This window comes from Eriocheir sinensis, chromosome 51, assembly GCF_024679095.1.
Source record: "Eriocheir sinensis breed Jianghai 21 chromosome 51, ASM2467909v1, whole genome shotgun sequence".
Taxonomy (NCBI): Eukaryota; Metazoa; Arthropoda; class Malacostraca; order Decapoda; family Varunidae; genus Eriocheir; species Eriocheir sinensis.
The window spans coordinates 10,266,701-10,289,011 of NC_066559.1; the positions used below are offsets into that span (position 1 = coordinate 10,266,701).

General features: G+C 46.8%; 1 protein-coding gene across 3 annotated transcripts in view; it reads left to right on the forward strand.

The window, feature by feature from the left end:
• Positions 1–22,311, forward strand: part of LOC126982679 (BRISC and BRCA1-A complex member 2-like) — a 187,082-nt gene that overhangs the window by 139,413 nt on the left and 25,358 nt on the right. Inside the window, exon 3 of one of the 3 annotated variants that reach the window (XM_050834950.1) lies at positions 8,939–9,097. The exons of the other annotated variants lie outside the window; for them this stretch is intronic. Within the exon in view, the coding sequence (XP_050690907.1) occupies positions 9,017–9,097 (81 nt within the window). The 5' untranslated portion in view covers positions 8,939–9,016. The remainder of the gene's footprint in view (positions 1–8,938; positions 9,098–22,311) is intronic. 3 annotated transcript variants of the gene reach the window in all.

The window sequence follows — 22,311 nt, forward strand, 5'->3', positions numbered from 1 at the left end:
TGGCCCTGGTGGTGGTTTGACCCTTCCTCTGTACCATGAACCTAAAAAAACACTCATTAGAACCCGCTTGATCTCGTTTTTGGCCTTTGGAAAGAGTTGGTGTGACGTGAGAGGCAGACGGACGCGCTCAAGGCTGCTTCCCGCCGCGCGCTGCCGACGAGCCCCAAGAGGAGTTGTTGCCTCGAGCGACCAGGCGACGCGACATCATTCAGCGGCGGGTTTTAGTTACAGGATTCTTGAGGCGTATAAAGAGTCTAGTGCAGAGATCCTTAAACTGGGGGCGTTATTAATTTCTAAGGTGGGGGGGGGACCCTAAAGGAAACGTTATAATTTCTGTTGATGAAGTATTTCTTTTTATCTTGACAAGAGTGTGTGCTGAGCTTGACAAGATTATGAAAAAAATGAAAAATATCGCCTTTATCAACGTTAGTTTTTGTGTTGTCTCGTTAGGCTTGCCGTTATTAATAAGCCTGGGGACGAATCTGATGTATATATATGCAAGGAGGGGGCGGAGGGAAGGACCTATTCCTAGACGGGCGTGGTAGTGGAAAGTTTAAGAACCTTTGCTCTAGTTGATGCTGCCCGTCACACTCATCCATTGTCTTCTCGTTCTGGTCTCTTGAAGGGAAAGTTCTCAAGCAGACACACATTACGGATCATCTTAGTTATCATTTCTTCCTTTCATTGGGAGAGTATTAGGCTTTATTAATGTCATTTTTATTTGCACAGAGATGTATGTTGCCGGGTTGTGTGGAGGTGGGGACGGCGAGAACAGGACGCAAGGAAATGACGGAGTGATTAAATGACCTTTATTAGGGAAAGTACACACACACACACACACACACACACACACACACACACACACACACACACACACAGGACTTATTGTTGTTATTATGATTATTATTATGATTATTATTATTATTATGATTACTATTATTATTATCATTATTATTATCGTGATTATTATGATTATTATTATTATCTTTACTATGATTATTGCTATTATTGTTATTTCTATTTTCCTTTTTATTTTCAATCATACTACTTTGTTCATTTGTCTCATTCATTTCATTTCATCTTCCATTGATGTATATTTTCAGCTCTAGGGCTGCCTGGTACTTCATGAAATAAACCGTTTATTATTATTATTATTATTACACACACACACACACACACACACACACACACACACACACACACGTCACCTATAAATGCTACACAAATCCTTCTTTTTTTCTCAACTCTTGTCCTCTGATCTTGAATGGGAGGAAACATTCTTACCCTCGTGAAAACCTGAAATGGAGGGAACCAGGGAGAGTTAAACCATCGCTCCACACTGTTAGACACGCCTTCTCTACTCTACCTCTTAAAACAATCACGGGAGTATCACTAGAGATGAAATAAAAGAAAGAAAGAAAGAAAGAATGAAAGAAAGAAAGAAAGAAAGAAAGAAAGGTATAAAACGCACCCACCTTTCCCACCTCATTTCCAAAAGCCACGAAGGACATTAATCGGGTTCTCTCATATGTGTTCTTTTTTTTTTTTTCTTTCTTTCTTTTTTCATAGTATATACAGAAGCTTCGTCAAACTAGTACTATCGCAAACACCAGGGTCATAAAACTACACACACACACCCATGGAAAGACCCCACACACAACGGATATGAAAGCCTTGGTATATATGTGTGTGTGTGTGTGTGTGTGTGTGTGTGTGATTGGACGCCGAAATGTATAAGAATATGACGCTTTGAAAAGTACCGTGACTGCCAACCGCCACAACGCACGCCGCAGGATTCTCAGGCAAATATTTATACCACAGAAAGTAATATTTAAACCACGTAAACAGCTCTGGCCTTGGGCGTAGAGAGCAGGCACCACATTCTCAAACGCCTCCCTGCTCACACACACACACACACACACACACACACACACACACACACACACACACACACACACACACACACACACACAGGACTTTCGTAGGAGTTTGGGGCGTTTCCAGAGGTATTTCGATGACCCTGGTGATAGTTCGACCCTTCTTCTGTGCCATGGACGTGGGAAAAAACTCATGAAAACCCGATTAATCTCCATCTCGGCCTTTGGAAAGAGTTGACGTGAGAGGTGGGGGCGCTTGAGAATGCCGCCCCACCCTGGCACCTGTCGTGGGTAGTGCAGCGAGGGAGTCTGACGAGGAGGCGCAGCAAGGGAGCCAAGGGGAGTGAGGGGAGTGGAGAGGGCGGAGGGGAAGCTGTGACTCTGGTTTTTGTCATCAGTCAGGGAGTGGCCGGCGCTGGTCACCGCCCTAACTTGCCCTGCCCTGGTCTGCCCTACCCTGGCCTGCCCCACCTAGCCTGCCCAACTCTTACCTGCCCTACTTAAACCTTCCCTGCCCTGATCTGCCCTGCCCTGGCCTGCCCCACCTAGCCTGCCCAACTCTTACCTGCCCTACCCTGGCCTGCCCGTCGTTGCTGGTCACCTCGCATCTCAAAACAAAAACAACAAACAAACAAAACAAATACGAATGTGGTACTTCTCTAGGAACACACACACACACACACACACACACACACACACACACACACACACACATACCAATCTAGCAAACTAATTCACACGTTTTCTTCTCCCTCTACGCGCGCACAATACTCTGGTGAAGGATTTTGACTGCCATTCGCGTCGTTTTACTGAATACGTTACAAGTTTCCCGTGTCTGGCAGCGTTCCCAGGTTTGTTGATGAACTTGTTACTGCGTCCCGCCTTGTTTATTGAAGAGTGTGGGCCTCGGTCTGCCTGCTACCCTCCTCCCTCTCCCTCTACGCACACAACTCTGGCATCCACGTCTTTTGCTGAATAACAAGTTTCACGTGTCTTGCAGCGTTCCGAGTCTTGCTAATTCCCTCGTTACTGCGTCTCGCCTTGTTTACTGAAGAGCTTGGGCCTCGGTCTGCCTGCTACCCTCCTCCCTCTCTCTCTATGCACATAACTCTGGCATCCACGTCTTTTGCTGAATAATCTATGCACATAACTCTGGCATCCACGTCTTTTGCTGAATAACAAGTTTCCCGTGTCTTCCAGCCTTCCGAGTTTTGCTAACCCCCTTGTTACCGCGTCCCGCCTTGTTTATTGAAGAGCTTGGGCCTCGGTCTGGCTGCTGCCCCACTCTCTCCCTCTATGCACATAACTCTGGCATCCACGTCTTTTGCTGAATAATAAGTTTCCCGTGTCTTCCAGCCTTCCGAGTTTTGCTAACCCCCTTGTTACCGCGTCCCGCCTTGTTTATTGAAGAGCTTGGGCCTCGGTCTGGTTGCTCCCCTGCTCTCCCTGGCATCCACGTCTTTTGCTGAATAACAAGTTTCCCGTGTCTTCCAGCCTTCCGAGTCTTGCTAATTCCCTTGTTACCGCGTCCCGCCTCGTCAGAAAGAACCAGTTATTGTTTATATAGTATGGGCGTCACTCTGCTTTCTCCATTCGCTTCGCTCCTCTTCTCCACTTTTCTTCCCTCCATTCCTTCCTTCCTTCCCTCACCTGCTTGCTACGCCTTTCACGGACCACCAAATAAGGACGACGAGCACTCTGCACGGTGATGGTGATGCGCAGCGGCTATTGCACATTTAAAAAAGCGGGACAAGACTGAGAGAGGGAGAGGGTGCGTCGCCCCCTCTTGGCCGCTCAAAGTAGATGCTGAGATGTATGTCCTGCCCCCCCCCCTCCACCCCCCCACTGCCCCCCTCTCCATCACGACGCTCAACTCAAGGTCTGTGTTGTTTGGCTGGTGTGCTCTGACGCTTCCTTTCGCCTCTCTCACATAAACTATTTCCTGTGGCGTAAAAGGAGATCAGTCGGGTTCTAATGAGTGTTTTTTTAGGTTCATGGTACAGAAGAAGGGTCAAACTACCATCTGGGTCATTAAACCACCCCTGCAAATGGCCACAGCGTCTACGAAGATTAGTTAGGCTCTAATGAGTGTTTTCTTCGGTTCTTGGTACAGAAGAAGGGCCACACTACCACCAGGGTCATTAAACCACCCCTGCAAATGCCCACAGCGTCTACGAAGATTAGTTAGGCTCTAATGAGTGTTTTCTTCGGTTCTTGGTACAGAAGAAGGGCCACACTACCACCAGGGTCATTAAACCACCCCTGCAAATGGCCATAGCGTCTACGAAAGCCTTGCCAAATATGTGTGCTTAGGCGAGGAAATGTTTAAAAATATGGCATTATATATTCACTAAAATTTCGGCGTCAAGGCACACACATATTTCACAAGGCTTCCGTGGTGGTTGTGGGCATTACCAGGGGTAGTTTTATGACCGTGGTAACAGTTTGGCCATTCTTCTGTACCGTGATGGTGAAAAAACACTCATGAAAACCCGATTACTCTTATTTTCGGCCTTTGGAAATTGTTGATGTGACCCGCGACCGTCTGAGAATGATAACATCGATTTATCTCTCTCAGTATTGCACCGGCGCCACAGAACACAATTTATTAACCTCAGAAACATTATTATTATTATTTCTTATATATAGTGTGTGCCATTAAGCGTGAAGATTTATCGGAGAGGTGTGTAGGGTGGATGGAGTGTGTGTGTGTGTGTGTTTAGAAAGACAGATAGACGGAGAGAGAGAGAGAGAGAGAGAGAGAGAGAGAGAGAGAGAGAGAGAGAGAGAGAGAGAGAGAGAGAGAGAGAGAGAGAGAGAGAGAGAGAGAGAGAGAGACTGACCACCCGACCAACCGACCAATCAACCAACCAACCAACAGACAGACAGACAGACAGACAGACAGACAGATTAATCACTGACCCTCAAGGCATGCTGTGACCCGCTCCTGTCCGCCTCGCTGTCTGTTTTCTCTTCATGCTGAGGGTCATCGGAGAAGGGAAAGTAAGGGTCTGTCAGGAAGGGAGGAGAACCAAGAAGGGGAAGTGTGGGGCTGGTTAGGAAGGGAGGGAAAGGAAGGAGGGGAAGTGTGGGGCTGGTTAGGAAGGGAGGGAAAGGAAGGAGGGGAAGTATGGGGCTGGTTAGGAAGGGAGGGAAAGGAAGGAGGGGAAGTATGGGGCTGGTTAGGAAGGGAGGGAAAGGAAGGAGGGGAAGTATGGGGCTGGTTAGGAAGGGAGGGAAAGGAAGGAGGGGAAGTATGGGGCTGGTTAGGAAGGGAGGGAAAGGAAGGAGGGAAGGGAGGGAAAGGAAGGAGGGGAAGTGTGGGGCTGGTTAGGAAGGGAGGGAAAGGAAGGAGGGAAAGTGTGGGGCTGGTTAGGAGCGGAGGTGTGGATGAAGAAGGGGAGGAAGGGTAAGGAGGCTGAGTTAAGGAAGGGAAGGGAGTCAGCAGGGGAAGGTTTGCTCTTGAAGGGAAGGAATAGAAATTAAGAAGAGGAAGTGGAGATGTGAAAAGAAGGAAGGAAAAGAAAACAGGAGTGGAACTTAAGAAGAAGAGGAAATAAGGTAATCAGAATAAGTCAAGGAAGGGAAGTGAGTCAGTGAGGGAAGGAAGGGAAGGGAAAGTCAACGAAGAGAAGGAAGGAGAGGAAGCAGGAAGGGGAGTGGGTCAGGGAAGGGAGGAAGGGAAGGGAAAGGCAAAGGGTAGATTAGAAGAGTTAAGAGTTAATGAGAGGAAGTGGACCAGTGAAGGAAGGAAAAGGAAGGGAAACAGAAGCAATAAAGAGGAGGAAGAGGAGGCAAGAAGGGAGAGGAAGTGGGTTAGAAAGGGAAAGTAGATTAGAAGGGAAGGGAAAGGCAAAAGCAATTACATATGACGAAGGAGGAGGAAGGCAATTGAGTCGAGTGAAGGAGAGGAAGTGGACCAGTGAAGGAAGGAAAGGGAAGGGAAACAAGCAATAAAGAGGAGGAGGAGGAGGCAAGAAGGGGAGTGGGTAAGAGAGGGAAAGTAGATTAGAAGAGTTAAGAGTTAAGGAGAGGAAGTGGACCAGTGAAGGAAGGGAAAGGAAGGGAAAGGAAGGAAAAGGAAGGGAAAGGAAGGGAAACAGAAGCGATAAAGAGGAGGAAGAGGAGGCAAGAAGGGGGATGGGTAAGAGAGGGAAAGTAGATTAGAAGAGTTAATAGTTAAGGAGAGGAAATGGGCCAGTGAAGGAAGGAAAAGGAAGGGAAAGGAAGGGAAACAGAAGCAATGAAAAGGAGGAAAGTATATGATGAAGGGAAAGGAAAACCAAGCAGCCCCTCCCACAGCCCTTCCCTCATCCAGCCAGACTTTAAGGGGGGGCTGCCTTAAAATTAAAATATATACATTCACTTATTCTTGAGATATATAAATAAGGGTTAGGATTTTGTTTTAAGTAATGGGATGTTAATAAAGAGAAGAACAATGGTTTAATGGAAGAAGTACTGAAAGAAAATGGGGTTAGGGTTGCCGGGGGTGAGGTTTAAGAGGGATACTCTAAAATTAAGGGAAAGTGGGGTCAGAGTTGCCTTAAGACGAGGAGAAGGTACGGGAGGGAGAGAATGAAAGGGAAATGTGACGGAAAAGGAATGTACGGGAAATGGAAGGACAAGAGAACTGTATATATTGAGAGAGGAATGTCGCGGGGAGAGAAAGGGGGATGGAGGGAAGGAGAGGAAAAGAAAGGAAGATATTTAGAGGCATTAGGGAAGAAGAAAAGGAATGTACGGGAAATGGAAAGAGAAGAGAACTGTATTTATGGGAGAGAAATGTCGCGGGGAGAGAAAGGGGGATGGAGGGAAGGAGAGGAAAAGAAGGGAAGACATTTAGAGGCATTAGGGAAGAAGAAAAGGGAAAAGGGAAAGAGATGAACAGGCAGGAAACGGGTTGTAGGGAAGAGAAAAAGGGAGAGGGATGGAGGGAAGGAGAGGAAAAGAAGGGAAGACATTTAGAGGCATTAGGGAAGAAGAAAAGGGAAAAGGGAAAGAGATGAACAGGGAGGAAACGGGTTGTAGGGAAGAGAAAAAGGGAGAAGAGGAGAGGAGATAAAAAGAGAGGAATGTCGCGGGGAGAGAGAGAGGGATGGAGGGAAGGAGAGGAAAAGAAGGGAAGACATTTAGAGGCATTAGGGAAGAAGAAAAGGGAAAAGGGAAAGAGATGAACAGGAAGGAAACGGGTTTTTGGGAAGGAAATGAAAAGAAGGGAAGATATTAGAAGCATTAGGGAAGAAGAAAAGGGAGAAGGGGAAAGAGATGAACAGGGAGGAAAGGGGTTGTAGGGAAGAGAAAAGGGAGAAGAGGAGAGGAGATAAAGAGAGAGGGAGATGTAGAGAGGCTGTAAGGAAGAGGAAAAAAAGAGGAAGAGAGGGAAAGGAGGTGGGAAGAAAGAGAAGGGGAGAGGAAAGGAGAGAAAAGAAAATGGAGAAGAACTGTAAATAAGAAATCATAATACAGTAGAGAGAGAGAGAGAGAGAGAGAGAGAGAGAGAGAGAGAGAGAGAGAGAGAGAGAGAGAGAGAGAGAGAGAGAGAGAGAGAGAGAGAGAGAGAGAGAGAGAGAGAGAGAGATTTACATAGATCAGACCACACAGAGAGAGAGAGAGAGAGAGAGAGAAAGAGATTTACATGGATTTACATAGAAGATCAGACCACACAGACAGACAGACAGAGAGAGAGAGAGAGAGAGAGAGAGAGAGAGAGAGAGAGAGAGAGGCCAAACTGACAGAGGGCAAGGCAAGGAGAGGAGAAGCTTGGGCGTTACACTTGTTAACCTCCACCAAGGCCAAACATCAAACGTCGCACAAGGCTTTCACTTGGAGCCGCAGCGATGACGTCAGCACAACAAACAGTGACGTCAGGAGGGGCGCAGCATGACGTCAGCAGGGGGGAGGAGGGAAGGGAGGTGAGGGGTGGGATGGAGCGGTATGGGAGGGCGGCTGAAGGGAAGGGGAAGGGATGGGAGGGGGAGGGGTATGTTGTCTCGTGTGAGTGAGTGACTGTGTTCGTTAGTTGAAGGGTTAAGGAAAATATGTTACTGTTGTTGTTGTTGTTGTTAGGGTGGAATATCGGTCAGGCTGCGGTCTCTCTCTCTCTCTCTCTCTCTCTCTCTCTCTCTCTGGGGTCTGTGTGGTCTGATTTTCTTTGTAACTCTCTCTCTCTCTCTCTCTCTCTTCTTCATAAGGTTAGATTCTGTGTACATAAGAAGGTTATTAATAGGCTAAAACCTCATCCTCACTATTGCAATCTCTACTTTTTTCCCCTTCTCTCTCTTCCTTACCTCCTTGTCCTCGAAGACTCCTCCCTCACGCCAGCTTCCTTCAGCACCTTCAACGGTTCTTCTTCTTCTTCATAGGACTTGAGTCTGTGTACGTAGGAATGTTATCAATAGGCTAAAACCTCGACCTGGCTTCTGGTTCCTGTTCTCTCTTTCCCCTTCCCTCTCTCTTCCTTGCCTCCCTGTGTCTGTTCCCTTGCCCAGCCTCCTCCAGCATCCTCCATCTCCTTCCTCTCACTCTCTCTCTCTCTCTCTTCTCTCCTTCAACCTTCCTTCACTGCCTCCCTTGCCCAGCGCCGCGTACGTAAGGTTATTATTATGTAAAACCTCGACCTGGCTTCTGGATTCTGCTCTCTCGTTCCCCTTCTCTCTCTCTTCCTTGCCCAGCATCCTCCATCTCCTTCCTCTCCCTCTCTTCTCTCCTTCAACCTTCCTTCACTGCCTCCCTTGCCCAGCGCCGCGTACGTAAGGTTATTATTGTGTAAAACCTCGACCTGGCTTCTGGATTCTGCTCTCTCGTTCCCCTTCTCTCTCTCTTCCTTGCCCAGCATCCTCCATCTCTTTCCTCTCACTCTCTCTCTCTCTCTTCTCCCCTTCAACCTTCCTTCACTGCCTCCCTTGCCCAGCGCCGCGTACGTAAGGTTATTATTATGTAAAACCTCGACCTGGCTTCTGGCTTCTGCTCTCTCGTTCCTGTCTCTCGTTCCTTCAGCGACTCCCTCCGTCTTCTCCCTTACGCAGCCTCCATCAGCTCCTTCATCCTCACACCGTACGTAGTCTATCCACAGGGCGCCGCGACAGCCACATGAACCCACCAAGGCCATGAATAGAGGATAGAAAGGGACGCTGATTGGGATGCAGGGAGCGCAGCGAACCCTAAAGACCTGCACGCCAACGAGGTCCTCACCCACCGCAAGCAAGGACTTTAGGATGCAGGCACGGTGAATGGTTCCCTGAGGACATGCACATCAGTTAGGGCCTCCTCCTCCTCCTTCAGCATTGACACCTGCCTTCTCTGAGCACAGCTGACTAAGTAACGGGGAGTGGGGGCGGCGTTGCTTCACTCACCCGACGATTCCACCCCCCGACGGTCCTTCCAAGCAAGCCTTCGCCAGCGTTGCCAAGTTGTCGTACTCTGAACATTCCACATATCATTTTTACGCCCGAAGACTGCCGCAACCACACAAACAACGATATAACATTAAAGTTAGTGTTAAAACTGTTATTTAATGATGCTTTTTGTGTTTTTTTGCTATAGTTATCGGTTAGAAAGTACGTCAATGCAGTGCGATGAGTACGGTAATTTGGCAATGCTGGCCTGCGCTCACCCTCCCTTCCCATCCCAAGCCCCTCCAAGGATCGGTCAGTTTACCATGCATCACGTGGGCGTCCCCTTGGCCCAGCGTTGCCGGATTATCGTATGCACCACATTGTATTTATCATATTTAAGCCTCAAACTCTCGTACCTACACAAATAACGAAAGGATATTAAAGTTAGCGTTAAAACTGTTATTTATTGATGTTTGTTTTGTTTGTTTTTGCTGTAGATATCAGTCAGAAACTTCGAAAATGCAATAGGGTGTACGACAATTTGGCAGCGTTGGGCGGAAGGAAGCGTTGCCAGATTATCGTATTCACCACATTGTATTTATCATTTTTAAGCCACAAACTCTCGTACCTACACAAATAACGAAAGGATATTAAAGTTAGCGTTAAAACTGTTATTTATTGATGTCTGTTTTATTTGTTTTTGCTGTAGATATCAGTCAGAAACTTCGAAAATGGAATACGGTGTGTACGATAATTGGGCAACGCTGACATGGCCTCCTCCACTCAGGGTTGTCTTCTACTTGTTTTACTTGCAACAATAAACTATCAATCAATCAATCATAAACAACGCCATAAGCAGGTTGTTATTTCTAGATTTTTTTTTCGTATATACATGAACCTTTATTCCTCGCTATCAGTTATTGTTCCTGAGTCGTGACCCTTCCCTTATGATTGATTGATTGATAGTTTATTGTTGCAGGTAAACAACAAGGGAGAAGGGAGGAACATGCCATCCCAACCCCCAGGCAGGACAGAGTGTGATTATACAACTATTAATACATGTGTGCTTGATCGACTCGTATTCCTGCCGCCTTACCCAATCTGTTCTTTTGTTATTTCTTGTGCCAGTGCTTGCTTATAAACTCCGACATTACTTATTTATTTATATACTGACAGACAAAACAGACAAACAGATAAAAACAACACCCAGAGACTTGTAGCCTAACCCAACTACCAGTATTACGCACTAAGTGACCCGCCAACCCTTATCCTAAATTCTCCGAAACTGTAACCGCCTCACCGCGCAATACCTTACGTCACAACCCCGCCCTCTTTATGCAATGTTACGTAAGATGCAGCCGGGCGAGGGACCAACGGGAACGAGAGAGGATGATCTGGCAACAACGGAGGACGGTATTCGCCTCTACGGTCCTCATCTCAAACGTTTCAGGGCTGAGGGCGTATTCTTAAAAATCTCAGCGCCCAAGTTCACCTCTTTGACAAGGCTTTCGCAGGAGTGACAAGTGACAAGCGAGGATGATCTGGCACAACGGAGGACGGTATTCGCCTCTACAGTCAACAACTCAAACGTTTCAGGGCTGAGGGCGTATTCTCAAAAATCTCAGCGCCCAAGTTCACCTCTTTGACAAGGCTTTCGCAGGAGTGACAAGTGACAAGCGAGGATGATCTGGCAACAGCTGAGGACGGTATTCGCCTCTACGGTCAACAACTCAAACGTTTCAGGGCTGAGGGCGTATTCTTAAAAATCTCAGCGCCCAAGTTCACCTCTTTGACAAGGCTTTCGTAGGAGTGACAAGTGACAAGCGAGGATGATCTGGCATAACGGAGGACGGTATCCGCTTCTACGGTCAACAACTCAAACGTTTCGTCGCTTACACACTGGAGGAAGAATGCAGCAGCGTCCTCAACCTCCCCGAGCTCTCTTTCTTTCTTTTTCTCTCCTCCTGTTCATGCTTCTCTCTTTGGGTGACCGGGGAACTTATCCTCTCATGGGTCCTATAGGCGTCCTGTCCTACGGTGAGTATAGTAGAGGATGATAAATTCCCCGGTCACCCAAAGAGAGGAGCATGAACAGAAGGAGAGAAAAAGAAAGAAAGACAGCTCGGGGAGGTTGAGGACGCTGCTGCATTCTTCCTCCAGTGTGTAAGCGACGAAACGTTTGAGTTGTTGACCGAGAGCGAAATACCGTCCAGCTGTTGCCAGATCATCTCGCTTGTCACTTGTCACTCCTGCGAAAGCCTGGTCAAAGAGGTGAACTTGGGCGCTGAGATTTTTGAGAATACGCCCTCAGCCCTGAAACGTTTGAGTTGTTGACCGTAGAGGCGAATACCGTCCTCCGTTGTGCCAGATCATCCTCGCTTGTCACTTGTCACTCCTGCGAAAGCCTTGTCAAAGAGGTGAACTTGGGCGCTGAGATTTTTGAGAATACGCCCTCAGCCCTGAAACGTTTGAGTTGTTGACCATAGAGGCGAATACCGTCCTCAGCTGTTGCCAGATCATCCTCGCTTGTCACTTGTCACTCCTGCGAAAGCCTGGTCAAAGAGGTGAACTTGGGCGCTGAGATTTTTGAGAATACGCCCTCAGCCCTGAAACGTTTGAGTTGTTGACCGTAGAGGCGAATACCGTCCTGAGCTGTTGCCAGATCATCCTCGCTTGTCACTTGTCACTCCTACGAAAGCCTTGTCAAAGAGGTGAACTTGGGCGCTGAGGTTTTTGAGAATAGGCCCCTCAGCCCTGAAACGTTTGAGATGAGGACCGTAGATGCTGTCAGATTTCCAAAGGCCACAAACGAGATTAGTCGGGTTCTCACAAGTGCCTTCTTTTCACATTCACGGTACAGAAACCTCGTCAAACTATCCCTGGGCTCATAAAACTACCCAGGGAAATATTAACTCATAAAACTACCCAGGGAAATATTAACTCATAAAACTACCCAGGGAAATATTAACTCATAAAACTACCCAGGGAAATATTAACTCATAAAACTACCCAGGGATATACTTACACACAAAGCCGCTACCAAAGCCTTGTCAAACTATCCCTAGGCTCATAAAACTACCCAGGGAAATATTAACTCATAAAACTACCCAGGGATATACTAACACACAAAGCCGCTACCAAAGCCTTGTCAAACTATCCCTAGGCTCATAAAACTACCCAGGGAAATATTAACTCATAAAACTACCCAGGGATATACTAACACACAAAGCCGCTACCAAAGCCTTGTCAAACTATCCTGGCTCATAAAACTTCCCAGGTAAATATTAACTCATTTATCTACACAGGGATATACTAACACACAAAGCCGCTACCAAAGCCTTGTCAAACTATCCCTAGGCTCATAAAACTACCCAGGGAAATATTAACTCATAAAACTACCCAGGGAAATATTAACTCATAAAACTACCCAGGGAAATATTAACTCATAAAACTACCCAGGGAAATATTAACTCATAAAACTACCCAGGGAAATATTAACTCATAAAACTACCCAGGGATATACTTACACACAAAGCCGCTACCAAAGCCTTGTCAAACTATCCCTAGGCTCATAAAACTACCCAGGGAAATATTAACTCATAAAACTACCCAGGGATATACTAACACACAAAGCCGCTACCAAAGCCTTGTCAAACTATCCCTAGGCTCATAAAACTACCCAGGGAAATATTAACTCATAAAACTACCCAGGGATATACTAACACACAAAGCCGCTACCAAAGCCTCGTCAAACTATCCCTGGGCTCATAAAACTACCCAGGGAAATATTAACTCATTAAACTACCCAGGGATATACTAACACACAAAGCCGCTACCAAAGCCTTGTCAAACTATCCCTAGGCTCATAAAACTACCCAGGGAAATATTAACTCATAAAACTACCCAGGGATATACTAACGCACAAACCCGCTACCAAAGCCTTGTCAAACTATCCCTGGGCTCATAAAACTACCCAGGGAAATATTAACTCATAAAACTACCCAGGGATATACTAACGCACAATCCCGCTACCAAAGCCTTGTCAAACTATCCCTAGGCTCATAAAACTGCCCATGCATATACCCACACAGCAGCCTCCACCAAACAAAGCCTTATGCAATGTGTGTGTGTGTGTGTGTGTGTGTGTGTGTGTGTGTGTGTGTGTGTGTGTGTGTGTGTGTGTGAAACCGTCCTCCGTTGCTGTCAGATTTCCAAAAGCCACAGACGAGATTAGTCGGGTTCTCACAAGTGCTTTCTTTTCGCCACCGCGGACTTAGAGAAAGAGTTGTTGTGAGAGCCGAAAACGTTTGAGAATACCTACTTGTTTTTGATTCCCATAAAACGTTACTTCCTACGTCATGGCGGTCTGTATATACTGACATGAAAACACCATCATCGTCACTATTAGTCAGCGCCATAAAGGATGAAAAAAGAACGGAATAATGAAGGAAAAATAAGAGAAAGAAAGCAAATCAAGAAAACTAAAGAAAATGAATCAAGAAAAAGCAAAGAATAAAAGATTGCAAGAAAAAAAAGGACCAAAGAAGAAAAAGATTAGAAAGAAAGACAAAGAACGAAATAATGAAAGATGTATAAAAGAAAGAAAAAACTGAAGAAACTCGAGGAAAGAAAGGAGGAAGAGAATGAAGCACACACACACACACACACACACACACACACACACACACACACACACACACGCGCGCGAAGATTTATAAGGGTAGCGTGAGACTCCATTCCGAGAAACCTTTCACACTGTTTAGATCCTGCTTTGACCGAGAGAGAGAGAGAGAGAGAGAGAGAGAGAGAGAGAGAGAGAGAGAGAGAGAGAGAGAGAGAGAGAATTACATTTTGGGTTAATCGCAGGGGTCAGCACCCCCGGAGTGCAATGGCGGGCCTCGCCCTGGGAAAACCGCCTTAACCACATTTGGGTTAATCGCAGGGGTCAGCACTAAAGAGAGAGAGAGAGAGAGAGAGAGAGAGAGAGAGAGAGAGAGAGAGAGAGAGAGAGAGAGAGAGAGAGAGAGAGAGAGAGAGAGAGAGAGAGAGAGAGAGAGAGAGAGAGAGAGATTCCCATTTGTAAACTATTACTATTACATCGTATCTTTCATAAAAAAATAGAGAGAGAGAGAGAGAGAGAGAGAGAGAGAGAGAGAGAGAGAGAGAGAGAGAGAGAGAGAGAGAGAGAGGAATGCCCATTTGTAAACTTTTCCTATTACCGCGTAGCTCTCATAAAATTCTCTCTCTTTTCTCTCAGCAGTTTTCCAGAGACCACCGAGCGCCTGTATGCGGCCAAACACACACACACACACACACACACACACACACACACACACACACACACACACACACACACACACACACACCACCACCCGGAACAGGCCTACAGGAGTTGTAGGCATTTCCAGGATAGTTTATGACCCTGCTTGGTTGTGTGACCCTGCCTCTGTACCGTGAACCTAAAGAAACACATATTTGACAAGGCTTTCAGGAGTTGTAGGCATTTCCAGGGGTAGTTTTATGACCCTGGTGGTAGTGTGACCCTTCCTCTGTACCGTGAACCTAAAGAAACACACATTTAACAAGGCTTTCGCAGGAGTTGTAGGCATTTCCAGGGGTAGTTTTATGACCCTGGTGGTAGTGTGACCCTTCCTCTGTACCGTGAACCTAAAGAAACACACATTTAACAAGGCTTTCGCAGGAGTTGTAGGCATTTCCAGGGGTAGTTTTATGATCCTGGTAGAAGTGTGACCCTTCCTCTGTACCGTAAACCTAAAGAAACACACATTTAACAAGACTTTAGCAGGTGTTGTAGGCATTTCCAGGGGTAGTTTTATGGCCCTAGTGGTAGTGTGACTCTTCCTCTGTACCGTGAACCTAAAGAAACACACATTTAACAAGGCTTTCGCAGGAGTTATAGGCATTTCCAGGGGTAGTTTTATGACCCTGGTAGTGTGACCCTTCCTATATACCGTAAACCTAAAGAAACACACATTTAACAAGGCTTTCGCAGGAGTTGTAGGCATTTCCAGGGGTAGTTTTATGACCCTGGTGGTAGTGTGACCCTGCCTCTGTACCGTGAACCTAAAGAAACACATATTTAACAAGGCTTTCGCAGGAGTTGTAGGCATTTCCAGGGGTAGTTTTATGACCCTAGTGGTAGTGTGACCCTTCCTCTGTACCGTAAACCTAAAGAAACACACATTTAACAAGGCTTTCGCAGGAGTTGTAGGCATTTCCAGGGGTAGTTTTATAACCCTGGTGGTAGTGTGACCCTTCCTCTGTACCGTAAACCTAAAGAAACACACATTTAACAAGGCTTTCGCAGGAGTTGTAGGCATTTCCAGGGGTAGTTTTATGACCCTGGTAGATGTGTGACCCTTCCTCTGTACCGTAAACCTAAAGAAACACACATTTAACAAGGCTTTCGCAGGAGTTGTAGGCATTTCCAGGGGTAGTTTTATAACCCTGGTGGTAGTGTGACCCTTCCTCTGTACCGTGAACCGAAAACACTACTCATAAGAACCCGACTGATCTCTTTTTTGGCCTTTGGAAAGAGTTGATGTTAGGGGTGGAAACTATAAGAGACCGACCTCAGACGCCTCCGCCTCTCGCATCAAGTGTTTCCAAAGGCCCAGAATCAGACTAATCGCGTTCTCGTGAGTGTGTTTTCACGTTCATGGCGCAGCAACTTAATCAAACTACCAAGAGGCTCAAACACCTAACTACCCAGACAGCACGAACAGAATACGGGAAGAATAACAAGGAAAACAAAAGAAAAGTATAATCAAGATAAAAAGAAAGAACGAGAACAGAGAATGAAACACACATAAATACATACATCGACTAGTCCTGGAGGTCGAAGAGGAGACTAACCGAGTTCTCATGTTTCTCACGTTCCTGGTACAGAAACTTTGTCAGACTAACTATCGCCAGGACCGTACGACTAACTACTGTCTGACTAACTATCCCCAGGACCGTACGACTAACTACCCATGAAACAGCCCTTAGCTCCTACGATATTAACCCGGTAACTGCGGGGATCATGTTTCTTAAAGGCCCTTCCGTCTAAGCGAGAAAAAAAATGAGAAAAAAATCATCACTCACGCAAACCATTTCATAATATATATCAACGCATTTGTGATCAGTTTATGCATCATCTATTTTGGGGGGTTTATATCATGGCAAAAACTCGGCCTGTCGCTGGTACACGGTAAAGCCACAAATTTGGCCCGTCGCTGCTACCGGGTTAATGGTGTTATGATTAGTATTTGAAGCATAATAGTGATTCTTTTAAGACTTAGGCGGAGAATAATATGAGGCTTCAGAGGTTCACGCCGCACTCACGAGCCACGCTTCACTTCCTGCTTCATTCTCACTCGCCAATGATAGATCTTAGTCGTGTCGCCGACCAATCAGATGTCAGCGCGGGCATGGCCGTGAAAAACTTGTGGCAGGAATACAGGGGTCGTATCATGAGACATTTCGCCGCCCAAGAACACAAATTTGACAAGGCTTTCGTAGGAGTTGTGGGCATTTCCAGGAGTAGTTGTATGACCCTGGTGGTAGTCTGACCCTTCTACTGTACCGTGAACCTGAAGAAGCACACATTTGACAAGGCTTTCGTAGGAGTTGTGGGCATTTCCAGGAGTAGTTGTATGACCCTGGTGGTAGTCTGACCCTTCTACTGTACCGTGAACCTGAAGAAGCACTCATTACAACCTGACTGACCCCCTCTTTGACCTTTAGAATGAGCTGATGTGAGAAGCGAAGTGTCTCATAATACCGGGCGTCTCTTCCTGGTGGCGGTCACGGAGGGCTGTGTCGGGCTGTGTACACTCTCAGCTGCTGTGCTTTTTTTTACTTTGGGGTCGCGGCTTCGGGACCTCACGGCGCCATCTTGTCATCAGGAAGGCGGTGTAACTTCAGCAATGTTAGTAGTTTAAATCACAACCCCAACCAGTAACACGCAGGGCGGTTCTGGCTTGTTTAATCTCGGCTGTTGGGTTTTATCGCTCAGACGACGCTTGCTCGGGACCTCTTTGGTTGGTATTATAAGACCATTTCGCTTCTAACATCAACTATTTATCAAGGTCAAAGAGGGAGGCAATTGAGTTCTGAGTGTTTATTTAGGTTCATGGTACTGAAGAAGGGACAAACTACCATCAGGTCAAAAAAACTACTCCAGGAAATGCCCAATCGTCCTAGGAAAGCCTTGTCAAATAGGTGAACTTAAGCGACAAAATGTTTAGTAATGCGGCCCTTTCAGTTCTCACATCAAGTATTTCTAAAGGTCAAGGAGGGGGTCAATCGGGTTCTAATGAGTGTTTCTTTAGGTTCATGGTACAGAGGAAGGGTCAAACTACCACCAGGGTCATCAAACTACTACTGGAAATGCCCAAAACTCTTACGAAAGCCTTGTCAATCAGTCGGGTTCTAAGGAGTGTTTCTTTAGGTTCACGGTACAGAGGAAGGGTCAAACTACCACCAGGGTCATCAAACTACTACTGGAAATGCCCAAAACTCCTACGAAAGCCTTGGCAAACATGTGAACTTGGGCGACGAAATGTTTTAAAATACGACCCTGTCTTAGCATAGTCTTAGTGTAGTCTCGGTCCAGAAGCCTCGCCCTCTCCTTTCCCTCCCTCCACGGTGACATTGACTCCTAACTCCAACCTTCAAAGGGTATCAGGACACCTCTCCTCCCGAAATTGACCTCTCTTTCGGCCACCTCTTTTGATTCTTTTTATAGGAGCAGCGAGTAGCGGGCTTTTTTTATTATTGTTTCCGTTTTTGTGTGCCCTTGAGCTGTCTCCTTTGTTGTAAAAAAAAATATAAAAAAATTGCTTCCATCTATTAGTTAGTTCACGTAGCTATTGGGGAAGGGACAGGAATTATGGGTTAGTATATTGTACGGTGACTGCTGTTTAGCTTCACCCCCTCCACGACGGGTTGGCGTCCGCGCTGAGGGCCCGTCGAGTTAGGTGTGTTAAGATCGGATCACAGTTGTTTAGGATCATAGACGCATTTCGGAGGTTTGTTTATGGTTCTTTTGTGCTTGATAACTTTCGCAAGCGGGTTGTCCAGGGTCAAGTTTCGGAAGACGTGACAAAGAGCCGGCTTCACAGTCCAACACAGTGTCTTCGTAACAGCCCGAACCAAACTATAGAATCCCATACAATCCAAAATGGTGAGGTCTTCGATGCCCCACTAAATACACAAGACTTTTCCAGTATAGTTTCATCAAATTTGTGAACTTAAATATAAACACCAGACACTATACAAGGAAATTTCGAAGGCTCTGGTATTGGTTTGGGAGCTTACTAACCCATCATAGGGGACTGTGAAACTGACCCAGAGTTTATATTTATTTTCTTGTTGATGCCTCTGCGGTGCAATGGTTAACGTGTCTAACTACAAATCCGCAGACCCAGGTTCAAATCCCGACCAGGGCAGTCACCGTGCAACTCGCCCAGCTGTTCATCCTCCCTTTCGAGCTGATGCATAAATGGGTACCTGGGGAAACCTGAGGAAGGTAAACTGTGGTAACCTGGATGTCACACCTGCCCTGTGTCCCGGGGCGATGGCTTCTTACCCACCACAGACTCGAGGGCCAATGCGACGGAGATGAGCACCGGGGCCACGCGCAGCTGTATAGAATGTATGCACCCAACCTTGCTTTTAATATTACTGATAAGTAGAAAGATGCATGAATGGAAGACTTACATCCTGGGTCAAGCATGTATTAATGTTAAGGGGTTGTGTGTGTGTGTGTGTGAGAGAGAGAGAGAGAGAGAGAGAGAGAGAGAGAGAGAGAGAGAGAGAGTGGGGGCGGGGGAAGTAACCGCTGATTATGAAGCTAATGAGTTGAAAACGATAGGTACACACACACACACACACACACACACACACACACACACACACACACGTCAGCTCGTCGCCAGAACCTGAGAAGTAAATGTCAGGTTCCCACGTGGACTCTTATTTTGAGAGTAATCTAAGCCTCTATATCCTGTGTGTGTGTGTGTGTGTGTGTGTGTGTGTGTGTGTGTGTGTGTGTGTGTGTGTGTGTGTGAGACAGTGTGTTTATTCCTATTATTTTTACTCTCTCTCTCTCTCTCTCTCTCTCTCCTCCTCTTCCTCCTCCTCCTCCTTCTCCTCCCTTTTCTTTCCTTTATCGCTGTCTCTCAATAAACAGTAAATAAACACGCAAGTAACAAAAGAATAAAAGGTTTCAATAATACGTCAACAAGCACAGCAACTCAAAATTCGCCCCAAAACACACACACGCGCGCACGAAAACAAAATAACAAAAAAAAAGTATCCTGGTCCATAGCTTCGTGCATTCAGGTTTTCGATTTGCCGGTTCGGTCCGGTTAATTTGTGGCCGCAGCGACAAGTCCGGGAAGAATGCTGTCGCTGTTTTTACTCCTGTTGTTGTTGAGGTGGTGGTGGGGGGGGGAGGTGGGGGGGGGTGATCCGGTTCCTGTTTTTGTTGCGTTTGACGTTGATAGTGTACAGGTTTTAGTAGTAGTAGTAGTAGGGGTAGTAGTAGTAGTAGGGTTAATAGTAGTAGTAGTAGTAGGGGTAGTAGTAATAGTAGTAGTAGTAGGGGTAATAGTAGTAGCAATAGCGGTAGTAGTGATAGTAGTGGAAGTAGTAATGATAGGGGTAATAGTAGTAGTAGTAGTAGGGGTAGTAGTAATAGTAGTAGTAGTAGGGGTAATAGTAGTAGCAATAGCGGTAGTAGTGATAGTAGTAGAAGTAGTAATGATAGGGGTAATAGTAGTAGTAGGAGTAATAAAAGCAATTAGTAGTAGCAGTGGTAGTTGTAATAGTAGTAGTGATTGTAGTAGTAGTGAAAGTAATAGCAGTAGGGATATTAGTAGTACTAGTAGTAGCAGTAGTTTGTTTTCTTTTAAGGTGCTGCCTATTGCCCCGGTAGGCTTGCTTGAGGGGCCTGGATGGTATTCGGCCCCAGCCCGTCATGGCGCAAGCAAGTGTTTATAGTGGCTGCCGTGGTATATGACTCTGGCCTGGCCCACGCTGCCCCCCGGTGCTCCTCCTGAACGAGGTCAATGAAGTAAGAGTTGAGGGAAGATCTGGGCAGCATGTGGATAATCTTCCGCCACTCGGTGATGGTTGAAAATTGTTAACTCGCATCGGTGGGAATCGAACCTGTGTCCTTGGGCACACCACGCCTGCACGCTGACCACTCGGCCACCGCCTTTCCAGTGATAGTAGTTGTAGTGATAGCAACACACCGTCAGTTGTATCAGTAGTGTTAGTGGTCGTCGTTGTCGTCATCACTTGGCAGTATTCAGTGGAGTGCTTCCCATCACCCTCCTTTTCCCGCCGTGGTGCCGGTCGCCTCGCCCCGTGCCCGCCCTGTGCCCCGTGCCCCGTGCCCCTCCCCGTCTTCGCCCTGTGCCCCACCCTGTGCCCCGTGCCCCACCCTATGCCCCGTGCCCCGTGTCGACGTTGGCAACAAGCGTTGACCCCCCTTCGCGTTCGGCCTCTCAGCGGATCCTGCTCTTCTTGTCCTGGTTGCTATATATGTGTTGAAAGTCAGACACGTGGAGAGAACAGGATGGCGCGTTCGGGGGCGGGGGCGTCGACTTGTGTGTGTGTGTGTGTGTGTGTGTGTGTGTGTGTGTGTGTGTGTGTGTGTGTGTGTGTGTGTTTTGTCATTTTAATCGGGATTTTTTTTTTCCTTATCTGGGTACAATTAGTTTAATCTAGGTTTTCTGTCCTTCATCTCTCGTGGTACTGGATACAAAGTGACTTGTTAGTATACTCGTTGGTTGTAGTAGCAGTAGTATTCTTAGGGCCAGGAAGGGAAGGGAACAGAGGACAGTGGAGGGGAAGGAAAGGGAAAGAAGCTGAGAAAATGGGAAGCAAAGGGAAGAAAAGACGATTAAGACAAGACAAAACAAGGAAGTGGAGAGGAAAGGGATGGGAAGGGAGGGATGGGAGGGGAAGTATAGGGAAGTGAAGGGAAGGGAAGGGAAGAGAAGGAAATACAGAAAACAGAAAGGGAGGGGAAGGGAAGGGGATAGAGGAACAGAGAAGGGAAGTAAAAGGAAGGGGAGGGAGGGAAGGGCACGGCAGACGAGGGCGGAGTCTGCCTAGCAATGGGTCACCCCGCCACCTGGTTGCCATGCGATTCTGCCGCCTCACCGTCCCTCAGCTGGCCGCCCGCACGTCAAGGCCCTCTGCTGCGCGCGCGCGTGTGTGTGTGTGTGTGTGTGTGTGTGTGTGTGTGTGTGTGTGTGTGTGTCCTTCCTTTCCTCCTTTTTCTTCTCTTCCTTCCTTCCTTCCTTCCTTCCCCTTTTCCCCTAATTCATCATTCTCTCCTTCCTTCATCCCTTCCTTCCATTCCTCCTTTTCCTTCTCATCCTTCCTTCCTTCCTTCCTTCTCTCTGCGACTGGGAGGGAAAAAAGAAAAAGCTCACTCTGACATGAAGAATGATTAGCTTGTTCATTACTCGCCTTGTTAGCATATGAATGATCAAGGGATGGATCATAAGTCTTCTGGGGATGGGAAGGGAAGGGAAGGGAAGAGGAAAGAAGGAAGTGGAGCAAAGAGAGGGAAGAGAGAGAAAAAGTGGAGGAAAGGGAAAGGGGCAGAAGGGAGTGGAGGGACTGGGAAGGGAAGAAAAGTTAAAAGAAGGAAAGGAAAGAGTATTAGGAAGTATTAGGAAGTGCAGGGGAAGGGAAGGGATTGGAGGAACTGGTAAAGGGGAAGGGGAGACAGAGGAAAGGAAAGAGAAGAGAAAGAAGTAGACTAAAGAGGAGAGAAGAAAAGGAAGTGGAGGAAAGGGAGAGGAAGAGAAGGAAACGGTGGGGCTAGAAAGAGAAAGGAAAGGAAGGAAAGAGCCGTTGAGTAATGGAAATGTGGCTGGTCGTGTCCGTAGACTTTCGCGTCCCTGCTTCTGGAACGCCCCGCTCGTAATGCCTTGCTTGTGATGTGGGTATTGGCAAGCTGGCGGCAGTGTGGTGGAAATCTTGCCAAAAATAAAAAGTGCTCATCAGTCTGTGGGTGTTACATGTGGCAGGAGGATTCCCGAGAGTGTCTGCTGAAGTTAATGTAAATATTT